Source organism: Galleria mellonella, unplaced genomic scaffold, assembly GCF_026898425.1.
Source record: "Galleria mellonella isolate WM207_F2 unplaced genomic scaffold, CSIRO_AGI_GalMel_v1 utg99, whole genome shotgun sequence".
NCBI lineage: Eukaryota > Metazoa > Arthropoda > Insecta > Lepidoptera > Pyralidae > Galleria > Galleria mellonella.
In genome coordinates, this window is record NW_026442184.1 from 3,488,896 (window position 1) to 3,516,398 (window position 27,503).

Here is a 27,503-nt window from a genome sequence, read left to right on the forward strand (position 1 = left end):
TTTTATCATCAAAATATTTAGCAAATTTTTTAATACATATAAAATGTCGATTGGTATATTTAATTTAAATGGTATTTTAATCAGCGTGGTTGTTTTGTTAAATTGTATTTTATTGGTACTTGTAAAATGCCAAGAGGTCGACACAATCAGCCTTCTGGAAGATGCTTGTGAGTATCTAGAGACATAGTACCTAGTAGTCCTTATTTATATATAAAATTGAATTTTTTAGTTACGTATTTCTTTTTTTTTTCTCAATTTCTAATAGGAGGCTGTTCTTATTAATATTGGACTTTTTGGTTATATATATATATATATATATATATATATATATATATATATATATATATATATATATATATATATATATATATATATATATATATATATATATATATATATATATATATATATATATATATATATCTTAACAATCGTTTACAGAAAGAATCAAATTACTTCACGCTCAGAATTTTTTATAGGTTTGTGTTGATGCAATACAATGATGGTAAACATTCGTTAAGCGATATCGTCTTCAATAATTATAACAAAATTTAAATGATTCTTTTTGCAATAGACATAGGGTTTTGTTTTCATACTATCTTCTATTCATCACTTCGTTCACGTGACCAGGATATGTTTCTTAAATGAAATTAAAACTAGAATATATCCTCCTTTGTCTTATATAGTACCGTCTATTCCGGTGTTTTTCAACGTGGGGCCCACACCCCACAGGGGAGCAATTTGATAGTAAAGGGGGGGGGGGGCAATTAAAAGATTGCTCCCCCCCTTTTGCTTCGGACCATTTAAATGCAATGCTACGAGTAGATATCGGTGCCAAATTTAACAAAAAAAAAAAAAAAAAAAATGCTTTAAATATTTATTAGGTATAATTTCGTTTGACGTTACCAAAATATCAACTGGGCAATTAGAGTCATCAAGTAAACTTTGTCGAGAAAAATTATGTATGGGGGCGTAAAAATTTTAGAAATGTTCAAGTGAGGTATGGCACAAAAAAGTTTGGGAAACACGGGTCTATACTAAATTTCATAGTGATCGGTTAAGTTTTTAAGGCAACAATAACAATATGTGAGTCCTCAGGAATGGCAACGCATGGGGGGTATCATGGGCGAAACAGTATACTCTGTTATAGCCATGGTACTGCTCATGTCTATAGTCGACGGTTACCACTTTCCATCAGGTGGGCCGTCAGCTTGTTTGCCATTCTAAGTTGTATAAAAAAAAATAACAAAAAAACAAATTTTTACATTTATAATATTAATAATTATTATTTCTGTGTAAATTTTGTCACGATTGAAGACTAGTTTTTTTGCGGTGCTACTCGTAATTTTTTTATTTTCGTGGTATTCCTCAAGATAAAGCTTCGGAACACAAAGGAATTCATCACACAAGTTTATATTAGCACCGTTCTACGTAGAATTAAATTTATCTCAGTCAATAATCTTGTTAATCTACTACCTCTATCTGTCTGAATGACTAACAGACATATATACTGGAATTACGAATTGTTCGTATGCATATCATGTAGTCATCACGACTTCGTGACAATCCCGCGCAGAGTCAGAATGCAAATTGTTTTCCGAAAATGTTTTCGCTAATTGGAAGTAGGTAAGTAGATATGTTGTATTGACCAAAATAGTAAATCGAAACGTTTTTTTTATACAACTTAGAATGGCAAATAGCTGACGGCCCACCTGATGGAAAGTGGTAACCGTCGCCTATAGACATGAGCAGTACCATGTACATAACAGAGTATACTGTTTCGCCCATGGTACCTCCCATGCGTTGCCATTCCTGAGAACTCAGGTGTTATTCCTCTGTACCCAGTAAATTCACGCCATATCTCACCCTTCAAACTGAAACACAGCCATGCAAACACAACTGCTTCACGGTAGAAACACGAATGGGACAGAGGTACCCAAGCAATCGACTTTTGTACAAAGTCTCCCTCTGGTATTAATTTATATATTCGAATTTGTTCAATAGTTTTTGCTTGAAAGAGAACTGTCCCTCCATCTACACCAATTTTCTCATTTATAACAATAGTAAGGTTTAACGGTTATTATTATCGGTTTTGTTTTTAAACGAAAAAAAAAAACAATTATTATAGATAAAAAAAAATATATAGGTTTATTTACTTTATTAATTGTCATATAGTAAAAAAAAAATATTGAATGTTTTTTTTTTTTATTGACGCATGATAATTTTCATTTACCATATGTGTTGTTTACTATTTCAGTTTCTATTGTAGCAAACAAACAACAAATTTTCCATTACTTTATGATATTTTTGTTATTGTGTTGCTCTGTGAATTATGATTTTTAATAGTAGGTATATACTAGCTTATAAATTTTTATAATTTTCATGTACCTACGTATACGCTAGAGAATGACGCTTTTAAACCGGTTGTGTTGGTACCGGTTTTTTTATTGGTCCTATTTACAACCTATGATCAGCACCTATATAGATAACATATATTTATTGCACCAGAAATATAAAATAAACAATGACATATAAACAATTCAAGTGAAATACAGTAGCATGAAGTACAGATTAAAATATATACATAAAGGTACAAAAGGCGGTCTTATTGCTAGGGCAATCTCTTACAGACAATCTTTGGTTAAAGGAGAACAGATAAAAGTAGGTAAGTGGCGCAAGAGTGAATTAATAAGTAAATTAATTACTTAGTAAGTGCTTACAGAAAGGGAGGTTTGCAGTTCGTCTGAATTTTCGGTGAATCGATGATTTAGCCCAATGGTTTAGGACTTCATTTATTGCCGAAGTTACTATTACATTTTTGTCCCATTCAAAAATTCATCATCATCATCATTATTATTATTTATTATTATAGCTTTTTATTCACTTCAGTGGTCCCCAAGGGTAAAAGCCTCCTCCATCTTTTTCCACTTCTTCTTATCTGTAGCAATATTTGTCCAGTTTTTTCCTGCTGTCTTTATTATGTCATCCCCCATCTCTTTCTTTGCCTTCTAACACTTCTTTTTCCTGCTGGACCTCGGCATTTTGTTGTTTGGAGAGTCCACTTTTTATCTTTGTACCTCACTATATGACCTGCCCATCTCCACTCCTGTTTCATACAATACTGAAGAGCATCTGTTATTTTGATTTTTTTCTTACTAATATCAGTGTTTCTTATTTTCTGTATTTTTTCATCATCATCATCATCATATCGGCCATTATTTGTTCACTGCTAAACACAGGCCTCTCTCATAAGAGGAGTTTTGCCGGTAATTGTAAGTCGACAAACACAGTTAGGCTTTTGGTGATGTTTTAAGAGGGACGCTGCTGCCCATCCCTCGACCATTAAGTCCCTCTTAGTCGTCTCTTACGACACCCACGAGTAGGTGGGTACAGTAGTAATCTCTTTCTCTCTTGATCGGTACGAAGATATTGTTAATATTGCCATGAATAGATATACCAGAGAGGGATTTGGTACAAAAGTCATCTGCGACTCTGTCCCATCCTGCTCCATCGATTTCATCATATCATCTGTTCGATCTGTGTTACTGTCGTGAATCAGTTGTGTTTGTATAGCTGTATTTTTTTTAATAAGTAAAAATTGAATGGTAACCTCGCCCGAGCTATCGGTATACACTGGCGGGGCATCAGTGAGAGTTTTAGGTGAGGATGAAAGCAGGTCAGCTAGCCAATCTTGACAAATTCAATATTAAATTAACTATGAAGATTTTCAGGGGGGGGGGCAAGCGTGAAGGTCGACCTGATAAAGCGTATTATTAGAAACGAAGTTGTTTTTTTTTATACTACTTAGAATGGCAAACAAGCTGACGGCCCACCTGATGGAAAGTAGTAACCGTCGCCTATAGACATGAGCAGTACCATATTAATATATATATATATATATATATATATATATATATATATATATATATATATATATATATAGGACTGTGTGTGTGTGTGTGTGTGTGTGTGTATATATACGCCATATCCCATCCTTCAAACCGAAACACAGTTATGCAAACACAACTGCTTCACGGTTGAAACACGAATGGGACAGAGGTACCCAAGCAATCGACTTTTGTACAAAGTCTCCCTCTTGTTAAACCCCATTACTAACAATTCCTTCTCTTGTGCTGTTTCGGCTTGAAGGATAGATATGACATGAAAGTATAACACCATAGTCCTAAGACATGTCTCTTTAGGACATGTCTACGATATTAATATATATATATATATATATATATATATGTGTGTGTGTGTGTGTGTGTGTGTGTGTGTGTGTGTGTGTGTGTGTGTGTGTGTGTGTGTGTGTGTGTGTGTGTATGTGTGTGTGTGTGTATATGTGTATATGTATATTAAGAGATGTGTAATTATGACATTGACATAGAATGAACACGACACTGGTCATGACAATGAAATGTTAATCGCCTTACACTACGTTATGCGGCGATGCAGGTCGATAGCTACTATTTCGATAGCAAGACTAAGGTCAAAGGAAAATAACAAGAAAAAACATATAATTTGTATTAAATAATTTGTAAATTAGTTGTTGTATAATATTATTAACATAATTCATCGTTTTAAATATACGCCGTTTAGTCCCAGCATAGAATGGGCTATTCCTTAATTTCGGTCACCTTGTGAGTCAAGTCGAGATATTTCCTCTTTTTTTCCACGAGTTTCATTATTATTTCGTTCTTCTAAAATAGACTATAGAATTTTTTTATGCACCTTAGAATGGCAAACAAGCTGGCAGCCCACCTGATGGAAACTTTAGTAAAAACTAGTAACCCTAACAGAATATACTGTTTCGCCCATGACATCCCCCCATGCGTTTTCATTCCTGAGAACTCAGGTGTTATTCTGTAAACCTCTGTACCCTGTAAATTTTATACTATGAATTATATATTCGGCCTGCATAATTGAGGGCATTGAAACCTGAGTGCTACAATTTCGTTTAGTATCTACTATCTCACCTTGACGGTCTTAGGTTTTTTCTATCGCGAAATAGTAGAGCGCGTATGGCTTACCTTGATACGAATGGAGTTTTTTTATCGTGAATTAGTCATGTTCGCATTCTCTAAGTTTCGTTGTAAAGGAAAAGAAAGTTATCAATAATTAACAATTATAGAGACGTCATGTGGTTCAGACATAGATTAGGTCACTCCTTCCTTTCCCGTGGGTATCGTAAGAGGTGACTAAGGGAACTTAATGGTAAAGGGATGTACAGCAGCGTCCCTTTTAAAATGTCACTAAACCCTAACTGCGGTTGCCAATTCGCCTTACAAACGTGGCCACTATTGGCAAAACATCTCAATAGGAGAAGGCCTATGTACAGCAGTAGACTAATAAAGGCTGATATAATAATATAGTCCTTTTTAGCAATAAAATTAATTAATTAATTTATTCATTCATTCATCCTATTTATCACGTCATTTTAACCCTCAATAATAAAGACTTGCGCTGTTCTAAAGATATTTATTTTTTTATAAATCGTGTTGCATGTGTTCATACAACATGTGTGTGTTAGGGCCTTTCCTTATTGTTAATAATGGGGATTAGTAGCCCCATTGCTAGCCTAATTGGCCGATCTCTGGTCAATCCCTGTGGTAATCATTGTAATTATTGTTAGTAAATGTATCACTGTCAACTATCCTGATCTTATCTACTCTTCGTTGTTTTCTCCTCTTCTGGTGCCTCTTTATTGCTTACCATCAGCATACATTGACGTGGAATTTCATCTTCATTAAAAAAAGTGACGTTTATCACCTTTTTTATATAATACTAGATTGCCAATTAAAAAACAAATATTTATGTACTGTATAAAATTATAATAAAAAATCAAATTCGCCAACCACAAATTCATTGTAAGGTTGAACACTCAAGAAACGAGTTTTAGATAACTGTTAGGTACACCTGTTTGTATCACCGGTGAGGAACATTAGAATTTTTTTTTTATTTTATTGTCGATTGTACGTACGTACGTGCGTATATCTGTGCGTAAATCAACATACGACAAACTGTTCAAATGACCACTTAGTCTGTAATAAATGACAATTTTTCGTAATTGCTGGGCGTGTTACGAAAGAGAGATCCCAAAATAGCCTTGCCCTTGTTTAGGGTTGTGACGTAGTTCCATTGTCTAATTAAGAAGGCTTCTAAATTCTTTGTACATATTTTTGTTTGAGTCATCCGTCTATACTGTCGGTAGCTTGGACACGATTTTGTAGCACGTGACATGCGCAGTAACAATTTTACATGCAGAAACGTTTACTGCGCAGGCTTCTTGTCTATGGTTTTGATCAAATTAAACGTTTAATGAAATCAACTGTGATGAAAGTTTAAAACAGTTTTTTGTACAATGTCTAGGTGGGTCTTGTAGGCACCTACCAGTATTATAATTTTGCTGTGTAGCAGAAATACATCTTGTGATAACTCAGTGGAAACTTTAACATCTTAGTTCTAAGAAATGACAGAGTTCTATAGGTATCACGTAAAATTACGGCATTACTCGTGTTTATAGAGAAAGTAGAAATTAAAAAAAATGACTACTCATAAATACTTAAATCTAAGTTTATTAGAATAAAAATATTTCTTTCTTTCATTCTTAGGAATAGTCCTACCGCAGTATAAATAACAGTACTGAAGTAGTTCTAAAAAAATTTAAATTGTAGATTTATTCCAAAGAAAGATATGTCGGAAATCACAAAAGAAATTCTGCATATCGTATCGTACATATTTTATACTGGACACATTGTGTTAGGCTTAAAAAATTCCCTCACTAGTTTCCTATTTTGAAGGTCAAGCAAAGTCGCTGTCCGGTAAGCCACGTTCAAGTTAGAGCCTTCGTTTACAACGAAATTAGCACTTTTGATACTAGAGGACGCCACTTACTCATAAGTTGCAGTAGTATTAGTCTGCGATTAGACAAAACCCTGTATGGAAATCCAATTTGTAGAAAAAAATATTGTAGTTCAAGAGAGTACAGCGTGAGTAAAAAATGTCGATTAAAGGTGTGTTCAGGGACAAAAATGCATACGTAGTCTATGCTCTTTGTCCTTTTAACTAAATCAATCTTACTGTATATATTAATTACATAGTTATTTACGAATAGTGTCGAAACAAACTCGACAGAATGAATCAATTGACCAGGCCATTGACGTATTTAAAGCTAGCTGTATTTAGCGGCTTCACGCGTGAATAAGTGTGTATAGTATCCTATGTACTAAGTTTGGATATAAGCTATCCGTGTACCAAATTTCGTTTAAATCCGTTTAGTAGAGTATATATATCCGCTTAGTATATGCATGTGTGTCTGTATGTATATGTATGTGTATATATGTGTATATATGCATATCTGTGTATATGTATGTATAAAGATATAAGTTTAGTATATAGAATTAGAATATAAGTTTATAATTATTTAAAAAGCTGTATGTACAAGAGCGCAAAGCTGCAGACAAACTGCAATGCAGTTTCGCAGCACTAAGAATATATACTGTCTATGTAACTGTTTACTTGAAATAAATAAATAATAATAAATAGATTTTGCGTGAAAGAGTAATAAATATCCATCCGTCCATCGTTACAAACTTTTGAATTTATAATATTAATAGAATTATTATCCAGAGGGTCCAGCGCCTTAAAAAGGCCTAAATCAGTTATGAAAGAGAGAAAGAAAATGAATCTATTTATTCAAGTAAACTTAGATTTAAACATTTTTTAATAGTAATTTTTCATTACGTCACTTTTTCATTTCCCATTTGGAATACAATTTCAGCCAAGAAGAACAGGCAAGAAACTCATCTGTTGCTTTTTGCAAAAAGTTAAATTATATAAATAATGAATTTGTATGAATACAAACTACTAAGCAGTATCAGATGATAAAATTTTATATATATATATATATATATATAGTATAATAATTCAAAGAAATCAATAAAACAAATCATTTTCAGTGACCAGAGCAGACCAGTCCCTACAGGCAGCACCCGTTCACGAGTACGACGCATGAGCCAGCTATGATTGTGTTCAATCATATTTTAGGAAACTCAATAAGCCGCCACGCTACCACCTGTCTGGACATTTTACTGAGCATGATTTACTCAAGGCTTCCACCTACGTCATAGCTAAATTAAAATAATTTCATACTACGTAACAGTTATGTAGTATGTAGCATGAAATTGTTTTATGAAATTAATATTAAAAACAATACTTGCCAGAAGTTACAGTTAGGTTTTTATAGATGTTTTAAAAGGGACGCTGCTGCCCATCCTGAGTGACCCATGCCGGGACCTACACAGCGAATTAAACATTAATATCACAAATATTCTAATATATTAGTAATATAAAAACAACCGGATTAACTAAACTATTAAATTGTAAGCTGAGAAAGCCTAACTAGTTTCGGGACTATCCGGGACCCTTAAACATGAGTGAGCGTGACGCGAGCGCGAGCCTGTGTCTCGAAACTAGGCGAGCTTTCTCCTATACAAACGTACACCTAATCCGTTTTTTTTACAACACAGGGGGCAAACGAGCATGCGGCTCACCTGATGGTAAGTGACTACCGCCGCCCATGATCACCCACAACACCAGCGGCATTGCAGGTGTGCTACCGGCCTTTTAAAAAGGAATATGCTCTTCTCTTGAAGGTTATGTTGTCGTATCGGTTCGGAAATACTGCTGCTGAATTTTGATTCCAAAGCGTGGTTGTGCGTGAAAAACAGTGTCTTGAAAAACGCACAGTGTAAGACCGCGACTCGTTCAGATGGTTGGAATGAAATTTTAGTTTATGGCGGGTTGTACGATGGCGAAAATCAGCAGCAGGTATCAATCCGAACAATTCCTCAGTACACTCCCCATGATAAATTCGGTAAAAGATGCACATCTCTACGCAGTTTCAGTGGATCGAGTCGGACAGTAAGGCGCCAATCGTCAACAATTCGAGCCGCCCGTTTGTCGTTACATTAAAATATAATGTATTTATATGAAACTTTAAATAATAAAATATCGTAAATAATTCTTATATTAATGTGTCTTTATGATCTCACGTCTTTAGATTCTATCTACATTTCAGTTCCGAGAATTACGTCGTTAATAAACGAAAAACGTCAATCTGTTTTGTATATACTAGCAATTAGCAACTTTTTAAAATCACATATTAGACATAATGTATAGGTAATTTGCGAATTAACGATCCAAGATCCTTATTGACAAGTTAAACATTAGATCAGATGTGTTTTTAAACAACAGTTTCTTTCGAATAATTATCTAAGCTAATTGCTTAGAACTACCATTGTAAAATAATTTACCGCGTATAGTTAATTTATGGCTTTCCATAGATACGTTTCGTCACATCATACATGTGGTAGGAAGTGATACAAAGAGTTTTATAATACATTGTAGTATTAAAATAGGGTTGCCACATTAAAATTTTGATTTTTACTCAAACGTCAAATACTTTCTCTTAAAATAGATACAATTCACTAGGACTTTTATCCAATCATAATCTTGTATGTATTGTATTTCATTTCGTTTAGCCATGCACTCCACGAAGTAGACGACGAAAAAATACCTTCCATTTCGACTTTTATTTATTTATTACATCCACTTTTTATTTTATCTAACCCTCTCTTGTTTTGCTACCTTAATTAATATATTTTATTGTATTTTTACATCTTATATACCTCTGTCCCATTCGTGATTCTAATGTGAAGCAATTGTGTTTGCATGGCTGTGTTTCGGTTTCAAGGAAGGGATATGGCAGTAAATTTACAGAGTACAGAAGAATAACACCTTTTTTGAGTCCTCAGGAATGGCAATGCGTGGGATATAGGTATATAAGGGGGTATCATGGGCGAAACAGTATACTCTGTTATGTCCATGGTACTGCTCATGTCTATAGGCGACGGTTACCACTTTCCATCAGGTGGGCCGTCAGCTTGTTTGCCATGCTAACTTGTATAAAAAAAACTTCCATTCCCGTGAAAAAGAAAAACTAAGAGCAGGCTAAGGAAATTTAACGAGGTGAGAGATGGACAGCAGCGCTTCTCTTAAAACACCATCAAAGTCTTACTGCTGTTTCCAATTCTCCTGCCAAGCGTGGCAACTACTGACAAAACCACTCTTATGGAAAGACCTATGTTTAGCAGTAGACAGTTAATAGTTTAAAACTAAAAAATAATGAAAATATGATTAATTAAAAATGTCTAAAATTACATTTGTCTAGTATCAAAATCGCTTGGATTATTTTGATACGTAATTACTTGGATACAAAATCGAGGGTAAAAGGTAATTAATATAGTTAATTTTTTTAAATTTTTTATACGAGTGGGTACATTTGTTTCCGTCAGAGAGTCATTTAACATATTTATTAGTATTAAATGATAGCCCATGTGACGTTTGCATGTAACTGATGATACAGGAAATCAATTACCACTCGACCTTTTAGCTTTTTTATTGTTTTTGTTTTTTGATTCATCTTCACTGCATTTCTTCAGTCGTCAGCCATTTTAGGTAAGTAATATTTTTTTAATAATTGTGCCGGTAGTTTCATAAAATTACCTGTGGAATTGTTATTTTGTTGCTTGTATTTAGTTTTTTTTTATCAACCGACTTCAAAAACAAGGAGATCCTCAATTTGCTTGTTTTTTTTTATGTTTGTTACCTCATAACTTTGTCAGTTTTAAATCGATTGGGATTTTTTTTTATCTTACAGATAGACTTATAAATTGGTTCCATAGAAATTTTATTAAATTTGGTTTAGTAGCGTAGTTTTTAAATCAAATTGGTTTTGCCATAGGTACAGTAGGTTTTCGTGGAATACAATCATTTTTTATACAACTTAGAATGGCAAACAAACTGACGGCCCACCTGATGGAAAGTGATAACCGTCGCCTATAGACATGAGCAGTACCATGGATATAACAGAGTATACTGTTTCGCCCATGATACCCCCCATGCGTTGCCATTCCTGAGGACTCAGATGTTATTCCTCTGTACCTAGTAAATTCATGCCATATCCCACCCTTCAAACCGAAACATAGCCATGCAAACACAACTGCTTCACGGTAGAAACACGAATGGGACAGAGGTATCCAAGTAATTGACTTTTGTACAAAGTCTCCCTCTGGTAGACTTTGTTCTCAGGTCGACTTCCACGCGATTCCCCCTGGAAACCATCGTGGTTTATTTTTAAATTCGTGACGATGGACCATCTGACCTGCTTCATTCTCGTCCGTCATCCCACATTGATACTTAGCCAGCGTATATCTATAGCGTAGGCTGGTTACCATTTCATTATCATGTAAAAAAATTATAGATTTGTTTAGTTCGTGCTCCTGATGGCAAAAAAGTGTATTATTTTTGAAGAAATATTTTTGTAGTCGTTTAAAAATACATTATATGCACTTATTTCATAATATTAATTAATAAAAGAAATAATATTATTTCGAAATAAATCCTTCCATTTGTATATTCTGATATGCAAGACTCTAAATCAAAACGTGTTTGATTGACATAGGTATAAAGGCTAACTGCTACTTACTACCTAACATTACTAATAATGACATTGGATTAAATTCTGGGCAAAGGTTACATTGAAATCGAGTCATCGCTACAATGACGGAATTCGAAAAAAAAAATGGTATAATTTAATAGATTCAAGGCTTAAATGAATTATTAGCGGTTGTGCATGCCGAAGAGCAAATATAGAGTCCGTATGTAGGTACGGTCAGATTGTCAGAGGGTCTGGCACGTGTGGCACGCACGGTTATCATTAGGCAAATAAAAAGAAGAATATTTTATATTTCGAATTTCGAAATGTCTGAAATGTTTGTGCCTCTAATGTGAATCGTAATTTAAATATAGAAAAAAAAAAAAAAATTGAAAATGTTATCTGTGACATATTTGTTTTTCGCGCCAATATTGTTTAGTGTTGTGACAACAATGTATAGTTCGAAATCTTTGGAAGGTTATCCTGCTGGATATCTTGCAGATTGTAAGTGGAAATTTTAATTTAAGGTGCAAATATAATTCTTATTCATATTTATGTTAACTCTATTATTTTGCTGCCTTGAAATATTAACACCGCGTAATATAATTACATATTAATTAGGTAGTTGTAGCAAAAAATTGGATACCTTATGATATTATTATAATTTCATATTAGGCCGCATCCTTAATTTTATACATATTATTGTAACAAAAACATATTTAAACTTCAGCTTTGTTATAAAATTTTTAACACCGATCCAAAAATAAGAAAAATTATTAGGGAAGTAGCGACATTTGATTTATAATTGGATTAATTTATACTTTACTAAAGTATACAAGGTGCGAAGTAGTACAAATGTAATGAAATATATTAGATACTAGTTGTATTCTGCGAATTTGTTCACGTAGATTAAGATATAAAGTATGCTATTATGTTAATCAAGAATATAGTTTTGATATAGTCTATTTTTATCTATCTAAGAACATCTAGCTGTTTGTGTAATTGTTACACAATAACTTTTATATTATCAGTGTTTGGCTTGTAAAAGGCTATAGAGCCAATGATATTTTATTTTTCCTCTATATAAATATTTTATAAAATTCTATAAGAAAGTTTTACATAAAAACAAATATAAATTAATTTATTTTCTATATAGAATTACAGACTAATCGTGATAAATCTCATCCCCAGCTATTTTTGATGTAAATCTGGGTAGGCCCACGTCAATTGCAATGAAAAAAATCATTTATATGGAATCTATGCAACCCAAGAACGTTTTAGGTCAAATCGATCGATCGAAATAATTTAGGTTGAATAAATTTTAAAATTTTACCCTATAATGTATTTTAGCTATTGATATGAAGGCCTATTTTAAATAAGTGTACAATATTATGAATATTCATTTATTTTATTATGTGTTGATACTTCAAGGTGGTTGCATAGATTCAATTTTATAGTTTCGTCAATGTAAATGGAGTTTTATTATTATTATATCAGCCGTTAACTGTCCACTCCTTCACATACACTTCATAACCTTCAAGAAAAGAGCATATTCTTTTTAAATGGCCAGTAGCACACCTACAATGCCTTTGGTGTTGCGGGTGACCACTTGTGATTAGGTGGCGGTAGTCACTTACCATCAGGTGAGCCGCATGCTCGTTCGCCCCTGTGTTATATAAAAGAAAACCTCCCCTATTAGGGTGTTATGCCAGTAGTGGCCACGCTTAAAAGGCAGACTGGTGGTTTAGTTTTGGTGATGTTTTAAGAGAAATGCTGCTGCCCATTTGTTGACTATTAAATTCTTTTAGTCGCCTCTTACGACACCCACGGGAACGGAGGGAGTTGCCCATTCTATGTAGGGACTATGGTCCCTACATAGAATAGGCCTAATAATAAATTAATGATTACTGGCTCCGTAAATTTGGGCTTAAAAGAGCCGCCTTACATAAAATTATTAGGTACTTGTGAAAACAATCTTAAATTCTAACTCATTTCCCATTTCCAAACAAATAAAATAAAACTAATTAAGAAAATGTTTTATTTATATTATTTATATTGATAAATGTGCATGATAATAATTGATCAAGCACGGGTTTTTTAATGACCTTGTAATGGACATAGTATATTTAAATAAATACACATTGTGAACAAAACATGTGAACAGAGATTTAAAAGTGTCAACTGTTGAGTTTTTTGCGAACCCGTCACAACAGATAACAAAATTCTGAAACCTGAATTCTTAAAAAAATTACGACTTAAAAGTGCTTATAAACAAGTATATTTGAATAAAGATGATTCGAATTTGAATTCAAAAATGTTCGCCGATATTTGTCTATTCAATTAATTATTCTTGGCCACAACAGAATATTAGTATTTTGCTCTTTTGAGTGCAAAGCAATAAACTGAGTTGTGACCCTTTTTTTGTTACTATGGCACACGCATGAAAGAAGGTAATTGTTGTTTTAAATATTTTGCTTTATGTTTTTTTGTTGCTTTTTTTTGTCTTTCCATTCTTTTATCTCGTTTTACTTATTTATTTTTTTATACAACTTAGAATGGCTAACAAGCTGACGGCCCACCTGATGGAAAGTGGTAGCTGTCGTCTATAGATATGAGCAGTGCCATGGACATAACAAAGTATACTGTTTCGCCCATGATTACCCCCATGCGTTGCCATTCCTGAGGACTCAGGTGTTATTCCTCTGTACCCAGTAAATTCACGTCATATCCCACCCTTCAAACCGAAAGCATGCCATGCACAGCCATGCAAACACAACTGCTTCACGGTAGAAACACGAATGGGACAGTGGTACCCAAGCAATCGACTTTTGTACAAAGTCTCCCTTTGTGTGCTGTAAGTAATGCAAATAAATTGTCTATCTATTTATATATTCTGATTATAATTTTTAACTAAGCTACCGGTATACGTTAATCGTAGTAAAAAGGTAAAATTGTCAACTAATAAGACAGGCGTGTAGGTTTACGAGACTATAAATATAAACATCGGTTCATTGCCATGTCATTAAATTCATTCATTCTCATATTTTATATTCATTAATAAACGCATACGAAAAATCCTGTTGTGAAATTTCCGCATTCAATATTACCCAAATAAAGTAAGTTCTTGTATCGAATTCACACAAAGTAGCTTGTTTTATAGATTTTTGGATATACAACCACTTACCGACTTCAAAAAGAAGGAAGTTCTCAAATCACTTGAATTTATTTTTCTATGTTTGTAACTTCATAACTTCGTTACTTTTAAATCCATTTGGGAAATTCTTTTATTATTTGAAAGGACCTACATACAGATCATTCTGTTAGTAATTTTATTAAAATACGTTCAATAGTTTAATTTTTAGACCAAAATAACTGATTTTTCGTCCGAAAATAACTGTTAAATAATATTTTTATTTTATAATTAAAATAATTTGAATATATTAAAGTACAAAAGAGCCTTTGTCCCATTCGTGTTTCAACGTGAAACAGTTTGATGGCTGTGTTATGTTAAATAATATATTTAAATAAATATTATAAAAAGAAAAATTTTTTTTGACGGTAACCACTTTCCATCAGGTGGACCGTCAGCTTGTTTGCCATTCTAAGTTGTATAAAAAAAAAAAAGATTAACTCATAAAGTAAAAAAAATATCATAATTATGATAGAATTTCATTTAGGTAAGTGTGTTAAATCGCTAATTATTATACTGCATAGCTTACGACATGTGGTTTGTTTTGTTTAAAGTTTAAAATTGTTTTGGAAAATGCAGAAAAAGTCCTGCTATAGATTTCGCAAAGACTCGTCACTTCATCTTATCAGGCCTTTAACTGTCCACTATTGTACATAAGTCTCCCTCTTGGGGGGTTTTGCCAATGGTTGCCACACTTGGGAGGCGGATTAGCAATCGCAGTCAGGCTTTACAGATGTTTTAAGAGGGATGCTGCAGTCTATCTCTCGCCCATCCTTAGTCGGCACTTACGAAATAGAAAGAAAGTGGTGGTTTATTCTATGCTGGGGCCATACGGCCAAGTAGTGTACTAAATGCGTTCAAGTCAAATGTAAATGAAATAATAAGTAATATACTTGTATTATATAGTGTGTCATTAGCTGCTAAATTAAGTAACATCAAAATATTCTTTATTGTACACAAAAGGTTATTAAAACGTAAAAACAAACACAATAGTGCACAAAGTCGAGCTTATCTCCAATAGAGATTTCTTCCAGCAAACACAATATGAGAAAACTGACAGTTCATTAGTAGTTACAGTCACACATGTGTACCAATCGATTTAAATGTTATAGTTAAAAATAAATAAATAAAATGTCTTTACAATTGAAAAGACCAATAGGTATAAATAAATAAATAAAAATATATATAAGTAAATACATATAAATAGATACATATATATTATATATAATACACAAATATAATAAGTACGTACTGATGTACGCATATTACAGATATTTTGACGGTCATATTTGAATATTTTATTTCGTAAATACATCCTTGTTAACATTATAAACGCGAAAGTGAGTTTATTTGTTTGTTATCTTTTAGCGCCTTAACTGTTTAACCAATCGCTATGAAATTTAGTATCCACATACTATATGGAGCGAAGAAGGATATAGGCTTCTTTAAACCCCGAGCAATCAACATGATCCAGTCACACGGACGAAGTCGCGCGTAAAAGTAGTATACATGTTATCCAAAAAATACTATTCTTAATACAAATGTTGGGGGAAAGAGATTGTTAGTAATGGAGACTGAGAATCCCATTGCTAGTAATATACCCAACCAGGTCGATCTCCTCGTGGTTCCCCCTGGTAACTATCATGGTTAATTCCTGATGAATTCATCATGATGGGCTAACTGGCCTGTTTTCATTCTCATCTATCACCCTTCACTGGTGCTCCGCCAGCATATCCCGTTAGCGCAGGCGGGGTTACCATACCATTTTCACCCATCAAAAAAATACAATTTTTTATATTGTGCTAGGATTGAACTTACTATCATTAGTAAAGGTGTTAACCACTACACCGTGACCGGTAAGGTCGCCGTCATAATTTTATTTGGTTTGCACTTGCGATTGTTTTCAGTGCTAGTATTTTTTTTAATAACCCTATTTTTTTATTTTAATATTAATTATATTTTTATTTTTCTTATTAAAATAATATAATAAAAGATTATATGCCCCGAAAAAAACTGATGCCAGTTGTGATAAAACCAGTTAGTTATATTAGTCTAAAAACTAAACTAACGAAACCAATTTTGATATTTTTTTTATGGAACCAATCTATAAGTTCTTTCAAATCAAAAAGGAAGTTTCCAAATTGGTTTAGAACCGACTGCGTTATGAGGTTACAAACATAAAAATATAAAAACGAAATAAGAACCTCATATTTTTTGAGGTCTGTTGTAAAAGCAGAAGATTTTCTAAATCGATTGCTCCTTTTGTTTGAATACAAAAATGTTTGTGATATTTTTCTAATTTAATAAAATTGTAACTAAACAATGTTTATACATGTGAGATATTTAAGAGAAAATACATACCAGGGGTCTTAATAAGAGCAAAAAATTCAAAAGGATAATTTTTAAAAATTTGCTGGCTGTCCATATGTTTGTTGGATCATCACATAAAAACTACTGCATAAAACTGGATGCGGTTCTCACAGTTAACATATACTCGTATATCTGAAGGTAACTTAAAATTTGATTTATTTTATATGGATGTGCTATGTAAAAATGTTCTATTTTATTGTTTTATTTTAATTTTTTGTTAGACAACTTAGAATGGCAAATAAGCTGACGGCCCACCTGATGGACAGTGGTAACCGTCGCCTATAGACATGAACAGTACCATGGACATAACAGAGTATGCTGTTCTATCAGAGTATCCTACTTCTGAAATTTCCGCGTACAGTATTGAGTTTTCACCTACTACATACATACGTAATAACTTATTAGCTAATCTTCAATACATTTTTAAAAATAATTAGAGTCATTATATTTTTAATAATTGTTTAATTCTACACAAATTTAGTTATTTTTGCAATTTTTTTTGATAAAAAAATAAACATTAAGTAATATTTCACTTGTTATTTTTTTGTTATTCTTTTAAACAATATATACTCATCAAAAGGTCAAAAGGTGCATTTATATGTGTGTATGTTATTGAATTTGGCTTTCTTTTGTCATTGTTATGGTGTCGTTGACACTGTAAGAATTTAAATGTTCAAACATCACGTACGATATGTTTACAATAAATATAACGTGTACTGAGTACTTCTTTCCGTGCATATATCTTTTTGTATTTTAAGCGATTTCAAAGAAACAGAGAGAGAGAGAGAGAGAGAGAGAGAGAGAGAGAACATGCTTTACTTGCATACAGAGGAATAACACCTGAGTCCTACGCATGTGGGGTATCATGGGCGAAACAGTAAACTCTGTTATTTCCATAGTACTGCTCATGTCTATAGGTGACGGTTAACCACTTTCCATCAGATGGGCCGTTAGCTTGTTTGCCATTCTAAGTTGTATAAAAAAAAGAACATAATTTTATTCGTTAATTCTGTATCGACATTGATAATTATTTTTTAATTCGAAAGGATTTACTTACATATCGGTTGGATTCCTCAGTTCCATATCTATTAATTTTGAGACTGAAGCTGCCGTTTAGCGGAGTTAAAATTGTTTTTTTTTTTGTGAAGTGAAATCTTGTCGATACATAACTCCGTGTTGTAAATTTACTTGTATTTACTTGTATTTTTAATGTACTTATATATATATATATATATATATATATATATATATATATATATATATATATATATATATATATATATATATAATTATCATATATATATATATATATATATATATATATATATATATATACCGCCACGGTCGTCACGTAGGCCAACCTTTTCTTTCCTCTTACGACATTCATAGGAAAATAATTTCCCGTTTTGAAAGGAATTACAAAATTCTTCAATAGGGATAGGCATATATTCAACAGTGGTTAGTTAACGGCTGACATGATGATGACCTACTATATCCTAGATCAATGTAAATGATAAATGCTAAGGATTATAATTTCTTATATGATACGAAATTATTAGTAATTTTTTTTACATTTAAGTACATTTAATAAATTATAAATGTGGCCTATTTAAGCTATCAGTCTGGGGGGGAGGGATTGTTAGTAATGCGAATTACCTGTCTTATTACTAGCAATATACTTTGTTGGGACCCCCCACGTGGTCTTCCCTGGAAACCATCGTGCTGAATTCCAGGTGTATTTATCACGATTGGCTAACTGACTTACCTTTTCATTCTGAACTATCGCCCTCACTGGTGCCCCACCAGTATTTTTTTTTTTTTTTTTTTTTTATAGACTTAGAATGGCAAACAAGCTGACGGCCCACCTGATGGAAAGTGGTAACCGTCGCCTATAGACATGAGCAGTACCATGGACATAACAGAGTATACTGTTTCGCCCATGATACCCCCCATGCGTTGCCATTTCTGAGGACTCAGGTGTTATTCCTCTGTACCCAGTAAATTCACGCCAACGGTAACGTATACCGTTACCGCGGGCGAGGATACTGTTCCATTATTAGCCATTAAAACATACGCAGAAATTTACTTTAAGAATTGAGATTTGGGATAAATTTTGCAATTTATTCATGTCCACTTCATTACGCAGTTTTTATTTTTACGGAAACGATTTTATTGAAGTATTAGAAGGTAAATATAATTAGCAGGAGTATAATAATTTGCATTGATGACGCATCATGTACATACACAAAAAAATGTAAAAGTAAATAGATGCCGTAATTGCATGGCATGCCAAAATTAATTCCTATTATGTACATAAAAATAAGTTTGTTTGGACAGAAGACACTTGATACGACACGACGAACTTATGAACATTATAATAGAAGGTAAGATAGAGGGAAGAGAGAGACCAAGACACAGTTACATCAGGCAGATCAAGGAAGGAGTTGATGTCGTGTCGTATTAAGAGGTGAAGAGACTCGCTGAAAATCGCAGTGAGTGGCAAGAGCTCCACCGACAAGAGCGCAGCTCTTAAATAGGATAGATAGATAATCAGATTGTTAATTTTTTACCTTAAATTAGGCATAGCAGAGCAGAGCAGAGCACTTACCATCTTTTCACTTACCATCAGGTGAGCCGCATGCTCGTTTGCCCCCTGTGTTGTAAAAAAAAAAGAGCAGAGCTCAACTGAACGAATGAAAACTGTGTATTGTTCCTTCAAAGAAAGATATAGTACTAAAGGCCTGCTTTGGCTTTGCAGGATGTTTCTAAAATAAAATATAGCTCTTGTCACTCGCTGATCTATTATCATCATCATACGATGATGATGACATCAACTGGTGTATTTAATATATTTTTCTAGCAAAGGCCTGACCGCGTAAAGAGTCACTATATGTCTGATATATCTATTACCGTGGTTAAAAGTTCCGTTCGTATCCTGGGGGTGGATTCCTCAGATGGACATTTCCCAAACGCCTCTCCTCCCCATTTTAAAATACCAATATATACGTCAGTAGATTTTTGTTTGTAGAGACATAGATTAGATTACAATTTACTTTATAATAGGATTGTTAATAATGGGGTCTAACATCCCCATTGCTGACAATTTACCCTATCCGTTCGAACTGCAAGTGGTTCTCTCTGGAAACCATCGTGGTTAATTCTAGTTGAATTCGTCAGGATGGGCTAACTAACCTGCTTTCATCCTCACCTATAATCTATCACTGTTGTCTCGTCAATGTATACTGACAGCGCAGGCGAGAGTTTTTTGTAATGAGTAATAATGATATGGTAGGTTACCATATCATCGCCTGTGCTATCGATATACACTGGTGGAGCACCAGTGAGAGGTGACAGATGAGGATACAAACAGTTCAGTTAGCCTATCCTGACGAATTCAACTAGAATTAACCACGATGGTTTCCACGTGGAGGTCGACACGCAGGCGGGGTTACCATTCCATCATTATTCATAAAAAGGTATTTTATTAAACAATTTTATTTTAAATTAACAAATTATTTAAAATTATAAATTTAATTTTTTTTTTATGTTTATTTACAGTTTATACACAAAGTTGATACGTGCGCACACATAGCTTGACTTTTTATTGTCACGAGTTAATAAATTATAATTTATTGATACCTAATTACGAGTATTTACTATTATCCTTGTAATGTATATGTATTTTATAAGCATAAAATATTGTGTTTATACTTATAAAATGTAAACATAATAAGATTGTCCTTATTTACATTAACATAGTTGTGCCAATCTGAATAATATTACAGTTGTCTATACTTCCTATTAGTTACACTTTTATTTGCTATAATTATTAAAAAGAATTTTATACAACTTAGAATGGCAAACAAGCTGACGGCCCACCTGATGGAAAGTGGTAACCGTCGCCTATAGACATGAGCAGTACCATGGACATAATAGAGTATACTATTTCGTCTATTTTACACCAAATTTTAAGTAAATCTTTCAGAAGTATAATTGTCAAAACTGCCTCCAATTTATTACAGTAGTTTTTGCGTGATGCAACAAACATGAGCAGTACCATGGATATATCAGAGTATACTGTTTCGCTCATGATACCCTTCATACGTTGGCATACCTGAGGACTCAGGTGTTATTCCTCTGTACCCTGTAAATTCACGCCATATCCCATCCTTTAAACCGAAACACAGCCATGCAAACACAACTGCTTCACGGTTGAAACAAGAAAGGGACAGAATACAAAGTATTTTGTACTTTTGTACAAAGTCTCCCTCTGGTAATAATACACTAGGATTTTGCCAGTAGTTACCTCGATTGGCAACCGTATTTAGGCTTTGGAGGTGTTTTAAGAGAGATACTGCTGCCCATCCCTCGCCCTCCCTTAATCACCTCTTATGACACCCATTGGAAAGGAAAGGGTGGCCTATTTTATGCCGAGATCACACGAAATAAACGTTTAAATATTTATTTATTTATTTAGATCTTATACATATAGATGTAGCATCGGAAAAAAATAGCCAGTCGTTACTAGATGCGTTCTTTTTTTGTATTCTACGAAAAATGTTTCCGATAAATTTTTCCTCTACATGCAAACCTGCACATACTCATTTGTGTATTTTCAAATATTGACAGATTGGGCCAAATAAGTATTATTATATTAACAATAATTATAACCCAAATATGGTCAACGGGTGTTTGTAATTTGTTAAAAGAATAACATAAATACAATAAGGTCGACCACAATGATGTCCTTATTTAGTTTCGCCTTACTGATAATAGTTAACTAACACGGTTTACATTGATCGTATCCTTGGATCGGTTATCTGAAAACAAACCATTGAAGTGTGCTTAAGTGATTTTAGGCTGAACTTTACTCACTTCCTCCCTATTACCTCGTTTCAAACTAACTAGCTAGCTATCTAGCATGACTGGATATACTATGAAATCTACCATATATAGGTGAAAATAAAATTAATTCTACGAAGTATAAATAATATATAAAATGACTATTAAGTATATAATATAATACATAAAAAGAATAATATCTAAAAATTGCTTCAACTTTTTTAAGCAAATCATGACTAGAAAGAGAGTGAATCTAATATATGAGTATAAAATTCTTATGTCGCGATGTTTGTTACCAAACTCCTCCGAAACGGCTTTACGGATTTTTATGAAATTTTGTGTGCATATTGGGTAGGTCTGAGAATCGGCTAACATCTATTTTTTATATCCATTAATGATAAGGGTAAACCACACCATAATTTTTTTTTGCTAATTTTTTTATTTCTATTTTATTATCATTTAGCATTGAAAAATACATACAATTTCAAATTTTCACCCTTTTATGATAAACTTCGGTTTTTAATCTCGATTTTTACATTCCGCAATAGAGTTACAAGATGGTAATCGAATATAATAATTGTAGTACAAGAAATTTTCATGTATAGTTAATAATTACAATTTGCTTAAATTATACCATTTCTTTCAATTTAAATTGAGAGTGAATACTTAGATGATTGTAAATAAAAATTAATAGGAAAGTAAAATTAATAATATTATTGTCAGGCATTATATATTTATTAATTTATTTACTTAAAGTATAATACAACTATATATATGTATGTTACACTTATAATAAAGTATAAAAGGTAGACTTATTGCTAAAGACAATTTTTGTGACAAATAAGTGTATCTAATAAAACATATGCAAATAATTATATACATCTAAACACATAAATAATCATGTGTATTTCCTATTACAGGTCCCGGTTCAGAACAACCTACAACAATCACAAATAAAAGTCTCAAGTATTTAACATTCACAGTGTTAGGGATAAATGCGCCACCAAAATCGAGTAGACTGAGGTACTCCTATTATCAAATGAAAGAGTTGAGCGATGAACCAACAATGGATTATAGCAAGAAAACCATGTTATATGTGGGTGGATTTTTGGACAGTCCAAATTACCCTTTCGCAACAGCCTTAGAAACGAATTATAGAAGACTGGGTTACAATGTTTTGCTGGTGGATATGAATAAATTTTTCAAAGTGGAATATCCCGTGTGAGTATACTAACAAGTAACTAGTAACCTGTAAAGGATAATTTAAGATTTTGTTTAATGAAAAATCGACTTTAATTCTGACAATTATAAATTGATATTGAAGCGATATAAAAATAAAACATTGATTGTAAAAAGAGTGATGAAAGTCGATTCAGAATGAGTAAAGATTTTAAGTATAATACACATGAAAATAAAAAAGGAAATATCTTTAAAATAAACAGGAATGGAAACGCATAAGAAGTACCATGAGTTTCATAGTACATTGTGTGAAGCCAATGAGGTACTCTTTATGTCTACTGGCGACAAAAGAACTGTTCTTTCTAATTATTTATTTATTTATAGCAAAGCAACAGATCATAAATTAATACATTAGTACGATAAATGTTACATAAAACAGCATCAAATTTGCACTCCAATAACTGCTCTGCATAACATTCGATATTACAAACATTAAAATAATAGCGACTATAAATTTAAAGTAACAAATTGGCAGCCTCAATGTAACATTGCAAGGATTGTTGGAAGATATCAAGGTCCTTGCATACACTGTTATATTTTCTGTATATGCTTTCTGTAAGATTGCAATCATTCTTTCTATAAGATGGGTAATCAACTTATTTATCATTCTGTCAGAAAAATAACGAATTCAATTGTGACAAAAACGTTATGAAAGTAAATTATATCATTTGCAAATATTTCTATTAAAAATGGTTTGAAATTGGCTAAAATTTAGTGTAACTTACACGTGAATTACGAACCTTTTCAAAGGTAAAGATTGTTTAAAAATTGTAAAGTTACTTCTACTAATATAGGTTGTAATTTCATTTCAGGACCGCTCGACTCATGCGGGCGGTTGGGAAACACATAGGTGAAATGTTGTCCAACTTGACTAACTACAACATGGAATTCGATCCTAAGAAATTAGAGATAGTAGGTCTGAGTCTCGGAGGGCAGACTATGAGTTACGTCGCAAAGACATACAAGGCACTGACTGGGAGTACTATAGCCAGACTGACTGCTCTGGATCCGTCTGGACCTTGTTTCAGGAACTTAGGTCCGGAGGATCGTTTGGATCGAAGTGATGCTGATTTTGTGGATGTAGTGGCGACTAACATCGATGGATTTGGTATGGCCGCGCCAGTAGGTCATGTAAATTTTTACGTCAACGGTGGAGAGTATCAACCTGGCGATATATTCTGGTTACCGTGTAACATATTTTGCAGTCACATAAGAGCGTATACGCTTTGGTTTTCAGCGTTGCAAAATCCCGATTCCTTTATAGCAATGCAGTGTGACTCAGTGCAGCAGGCCAGAGAAAGGAACTGTTATGACCGACAACCGTTAGTGACTAATTTACTCGGTCTTAACGTTGATAAGACTAAACAGGGCGTGTTCTATTTAGCAACAAGTTATGGTTTCCCATATTATATGGGCGAGAAGGGATTGAAAAGAAAATATGAAATTTTTTCAACTATGTTAAAAAGTATGAATTCGAAACTTGTAATGACTATTTAAATATAAATATTTAAATGATGGATCATTAGTGAATACCCCTTTGCAAAAAAGTGGACATTTTGCAATAAGATAAAAGTTATTTTTTTTTATTGAACATTGAATGGTAAGCAAACCGACGGCCCACCTATTGGAAAGTGGTAACAATCGCCTATAGATGTGAACAGCACTGTGGACACAACAAAATACTCTGTAATACCCATAATTATCCTCGTGAATGCGTTAGCATTCTTCGAGAATGCGTTTGCATTTTTCAAGAATGCATTAGCATTCTTGAGGACTATAACCATATTTCTATTATTTAAAATTTATTTTAAAATTTTTCCAAGGAATTGAAACATTGTTAATTTTGTAATTAGAGTTGCTTGTGTAATAACTTTAGTATTAATTAGTAACGTTTTGTTTATTTTAAAAATAACAGTCACCGTAGACAACATACGAATCCATAGAACCGGTTCGTTCAGCGCTCACATAAGAAGAAACAAGTCAGTGCACGTTGCCATCTCATTCTATCTTATAGACTCGCTACATAACGATTCTATCAATAGATTCGTTTGTACTCTGTCTAAAGGAGGCTGTTTATACAATTGTAACGACCACTACAGCTATAAAAGAACGAAATCTTGCAAACGTTATGAAATCACTAGGGGTGAGTAATACATAGGAATATCTATATATTGTAGCTATAATAACTATATATTGGTCCAATAATGAATATGTTGAAAGTCTGTTATCCGAAAATTAATATTGAGTAATAGACTTTTAAGTCTATTATCGGTTATTCAATATACAATACCAAAATGTAGCAGCCGATTAAAATTAACATAGATTTTCGACCGATATGGACGACAACTAAAATGGGTAATGATTATTTTCCCACCATACCAATACCAATTTTATTTCATAATCAACAATATATCAGAGGAAGACTTTGTACAAAAGTCGTTTGCTTGGGCATTTCTGTCCCATTCGTGTTTCTAACGTGAAGCAGTTATGTTTGCATGGCTGTGTTTCGGTTTGAAGGGTGGGATATAGCGTGAATTTACAGGGTACAGAGGAATAACACCTGAGTCCTCAAGAATGACAATGCATGGGGGGTATCATGGGCGAAGCAGTATACTCGGTTATGTTCATGGTATTGCTCATGTCTGTAGATGACGGTTACCACTTTCTGTCAGGTGGGCCGTCAGCTTCTCTGCCATTCTAGGTTGCATAAAAAAAAAAACAATAATTGTATTCACAATTATGTATAAAAAAAATCTATTTTTTTGCAAAGGTGTTTATTATGTCTGCGTTGTTAGATAAATGGTAAAGACTACATTAATTTGATCGACCACCTACAAAAACAATTACGTACTTATACTATTAAATTTAAGTACGTCAAATTTAAGGATTTATTTACTTACAAGCTAAATGATGTATTACCAAAATATTGGTACATTCTAGTTTCTTTTTGCGGTTCATCAAAAACCGATTAAAAAGATTTACTAGAAAAGTATTAAGTTACTACAAAATTGTATTGATAAATAATAAACCGCAAGGCAAATAATGAAATATTAAATTTCAATATTATAATAGGTTGAAAAAATATAACTTCCTGATAGCTCAATTATATAATATTTTTTAAACTAGTTGTTATATTTTAATATTTCTTAATACTGAGTATTAAAATGAAATTCAAATATGTATTATATTTTTGAACATATCATTAGGTACGAAAATCTGGTCAGTTTATATTTAAAATTTCAATTAGTTTTCATGATACATAATTGTAAATTTTTAAAACAATGGTGTTATTTAGAATAAGTGTCACATCATAATAATTGATTAATGTCGATATTAAAAAAAATAAATTACATTTTTAAATATAACTAAGCAAGTACACAAATTTAGTTTACATACAAATTTAGTACAGATGCCATTCTAAGTTAATATTTTATAAGTATTCCTTATTATTTAAATGAAGCCAAATTGTTAAAAATTAAGACTTAATGAGGGGATTAAAAGTGTGATAGATTGGATAGGTAGGTATATAATATGTTTGAGTGATATTTAGTAAGCATATTCATGAAAATGTCAAATTTGTAATAAAACTATTTTTGGGGTTCTAATAAAAAAAAAAGTATCGGGTATAGGAAACTCTCTTATTAATAATACAATAAAATTGTATTTATTGTTATTAAAAAAATGAGCGGTGACAGCCAGAATTTTTAACATACTGTGATCTGTTGCATTCGCTTTTTTTTTAAACTTCAGTGCTAATTCCTGTCAGTGATGGGAATGTTAAAATATTATAATAAAATTGTAACCAGAGTATGTCTGTTCATGAGAGAGGAAAATTTATATGAGGGATCTTAATAAGATCAATAGATGCGAAAATAATAATTTTATATAAGACCAGTACCAGCTTAGAAGGGGATACCGAAATTTAAAAGGGGCACCAAGGTCTAAGAGATTTTTAATGGGTGGGAATGGAATGATAACCCTGTCTGTGCTATTAGGATACGTTGTCGGGGCATCAATGAGGATGAAAACAGATTTGGTCCATCGTAACGAATTCCACAAGGAAAATCAGTGATAACAGTTTTTTTTTTTAAATCGGGTTGAGTTGCTAGTAACTATGTCAAGAGACATATACCTATGGATATATATAAATAAAATTGGGATATCAATAAACTAAACATTAAATAAAGGTTTTATGGGGAACGAGATTGTTTTTATTTCATTCCTATTTATATAGAACGTAAAGAGAAAACCATGTTTCTGATATGTAAACTCATCAGCAACTATTAGGTATATTCTTCCTAAGAGGCTGGCAACACACCAGTAATTTATCTTGGCGACGATAATCACTTATCATCAGGCAAGTAC

General features: G+C 32.7%; 1 protein-coding gene across 2 annotated transcripts; it reads left to right on the forward strand.

Annotated features, from left to right (window-relative positions):
• On the forward strand, positions 1-27,332 carry LOC113513807 (pancreatic lipase-related protein 2-like). Of its 2 annotated transcripts, none has more exons than XM_052902933.1 (3): positions 1-167; positions 22,820-23,120; positions 23,951-27,332. In XM_052902933.1, exons 1-3 carry the CDS (start codon positions 44-46, stop codon positions 24,633-24,635), a joined length of 1,110 nt encoding a protein of 369 aa, XP_052758893.1. In that variant the 5' UTR covers positions 1-43; the 3' UTR covers positions 24,636-27,332. The 2 variants fall into 2 exon arrangements, with proteins under 2 accessions (XP_052758893.1, XP_052758894.1); XM_052902934.1 differs by lacking the exon at positions 1-167 and adding an exon at positions 11,679-12,001.
• Positions 27,333-27,503: the final 171 nt, after the last annotated feature.

Coding starts and splice junctions, on each gene's coding strand:
- LOC113513807 (XM_052902933.1), top strand. CDS start 44: ATGTCGATTGGTATATTTAATTTAAATGGTATTTTAATCAGCGTGGTT. Junction 168..22,819: donor CAGCCTTCTGGAAGATGCTT/GTGAGTATCTAG, acceptor TTCCTATTACAG/GTCCCGGTTCAGAACAACCT. Junction 23,121..23,950: donor TTCAAAGTGGAATATCCCGT/GTGAGTATACTA, acceptor ATTTCATTTCAG/GACCGCTCGACTCATGCGGG.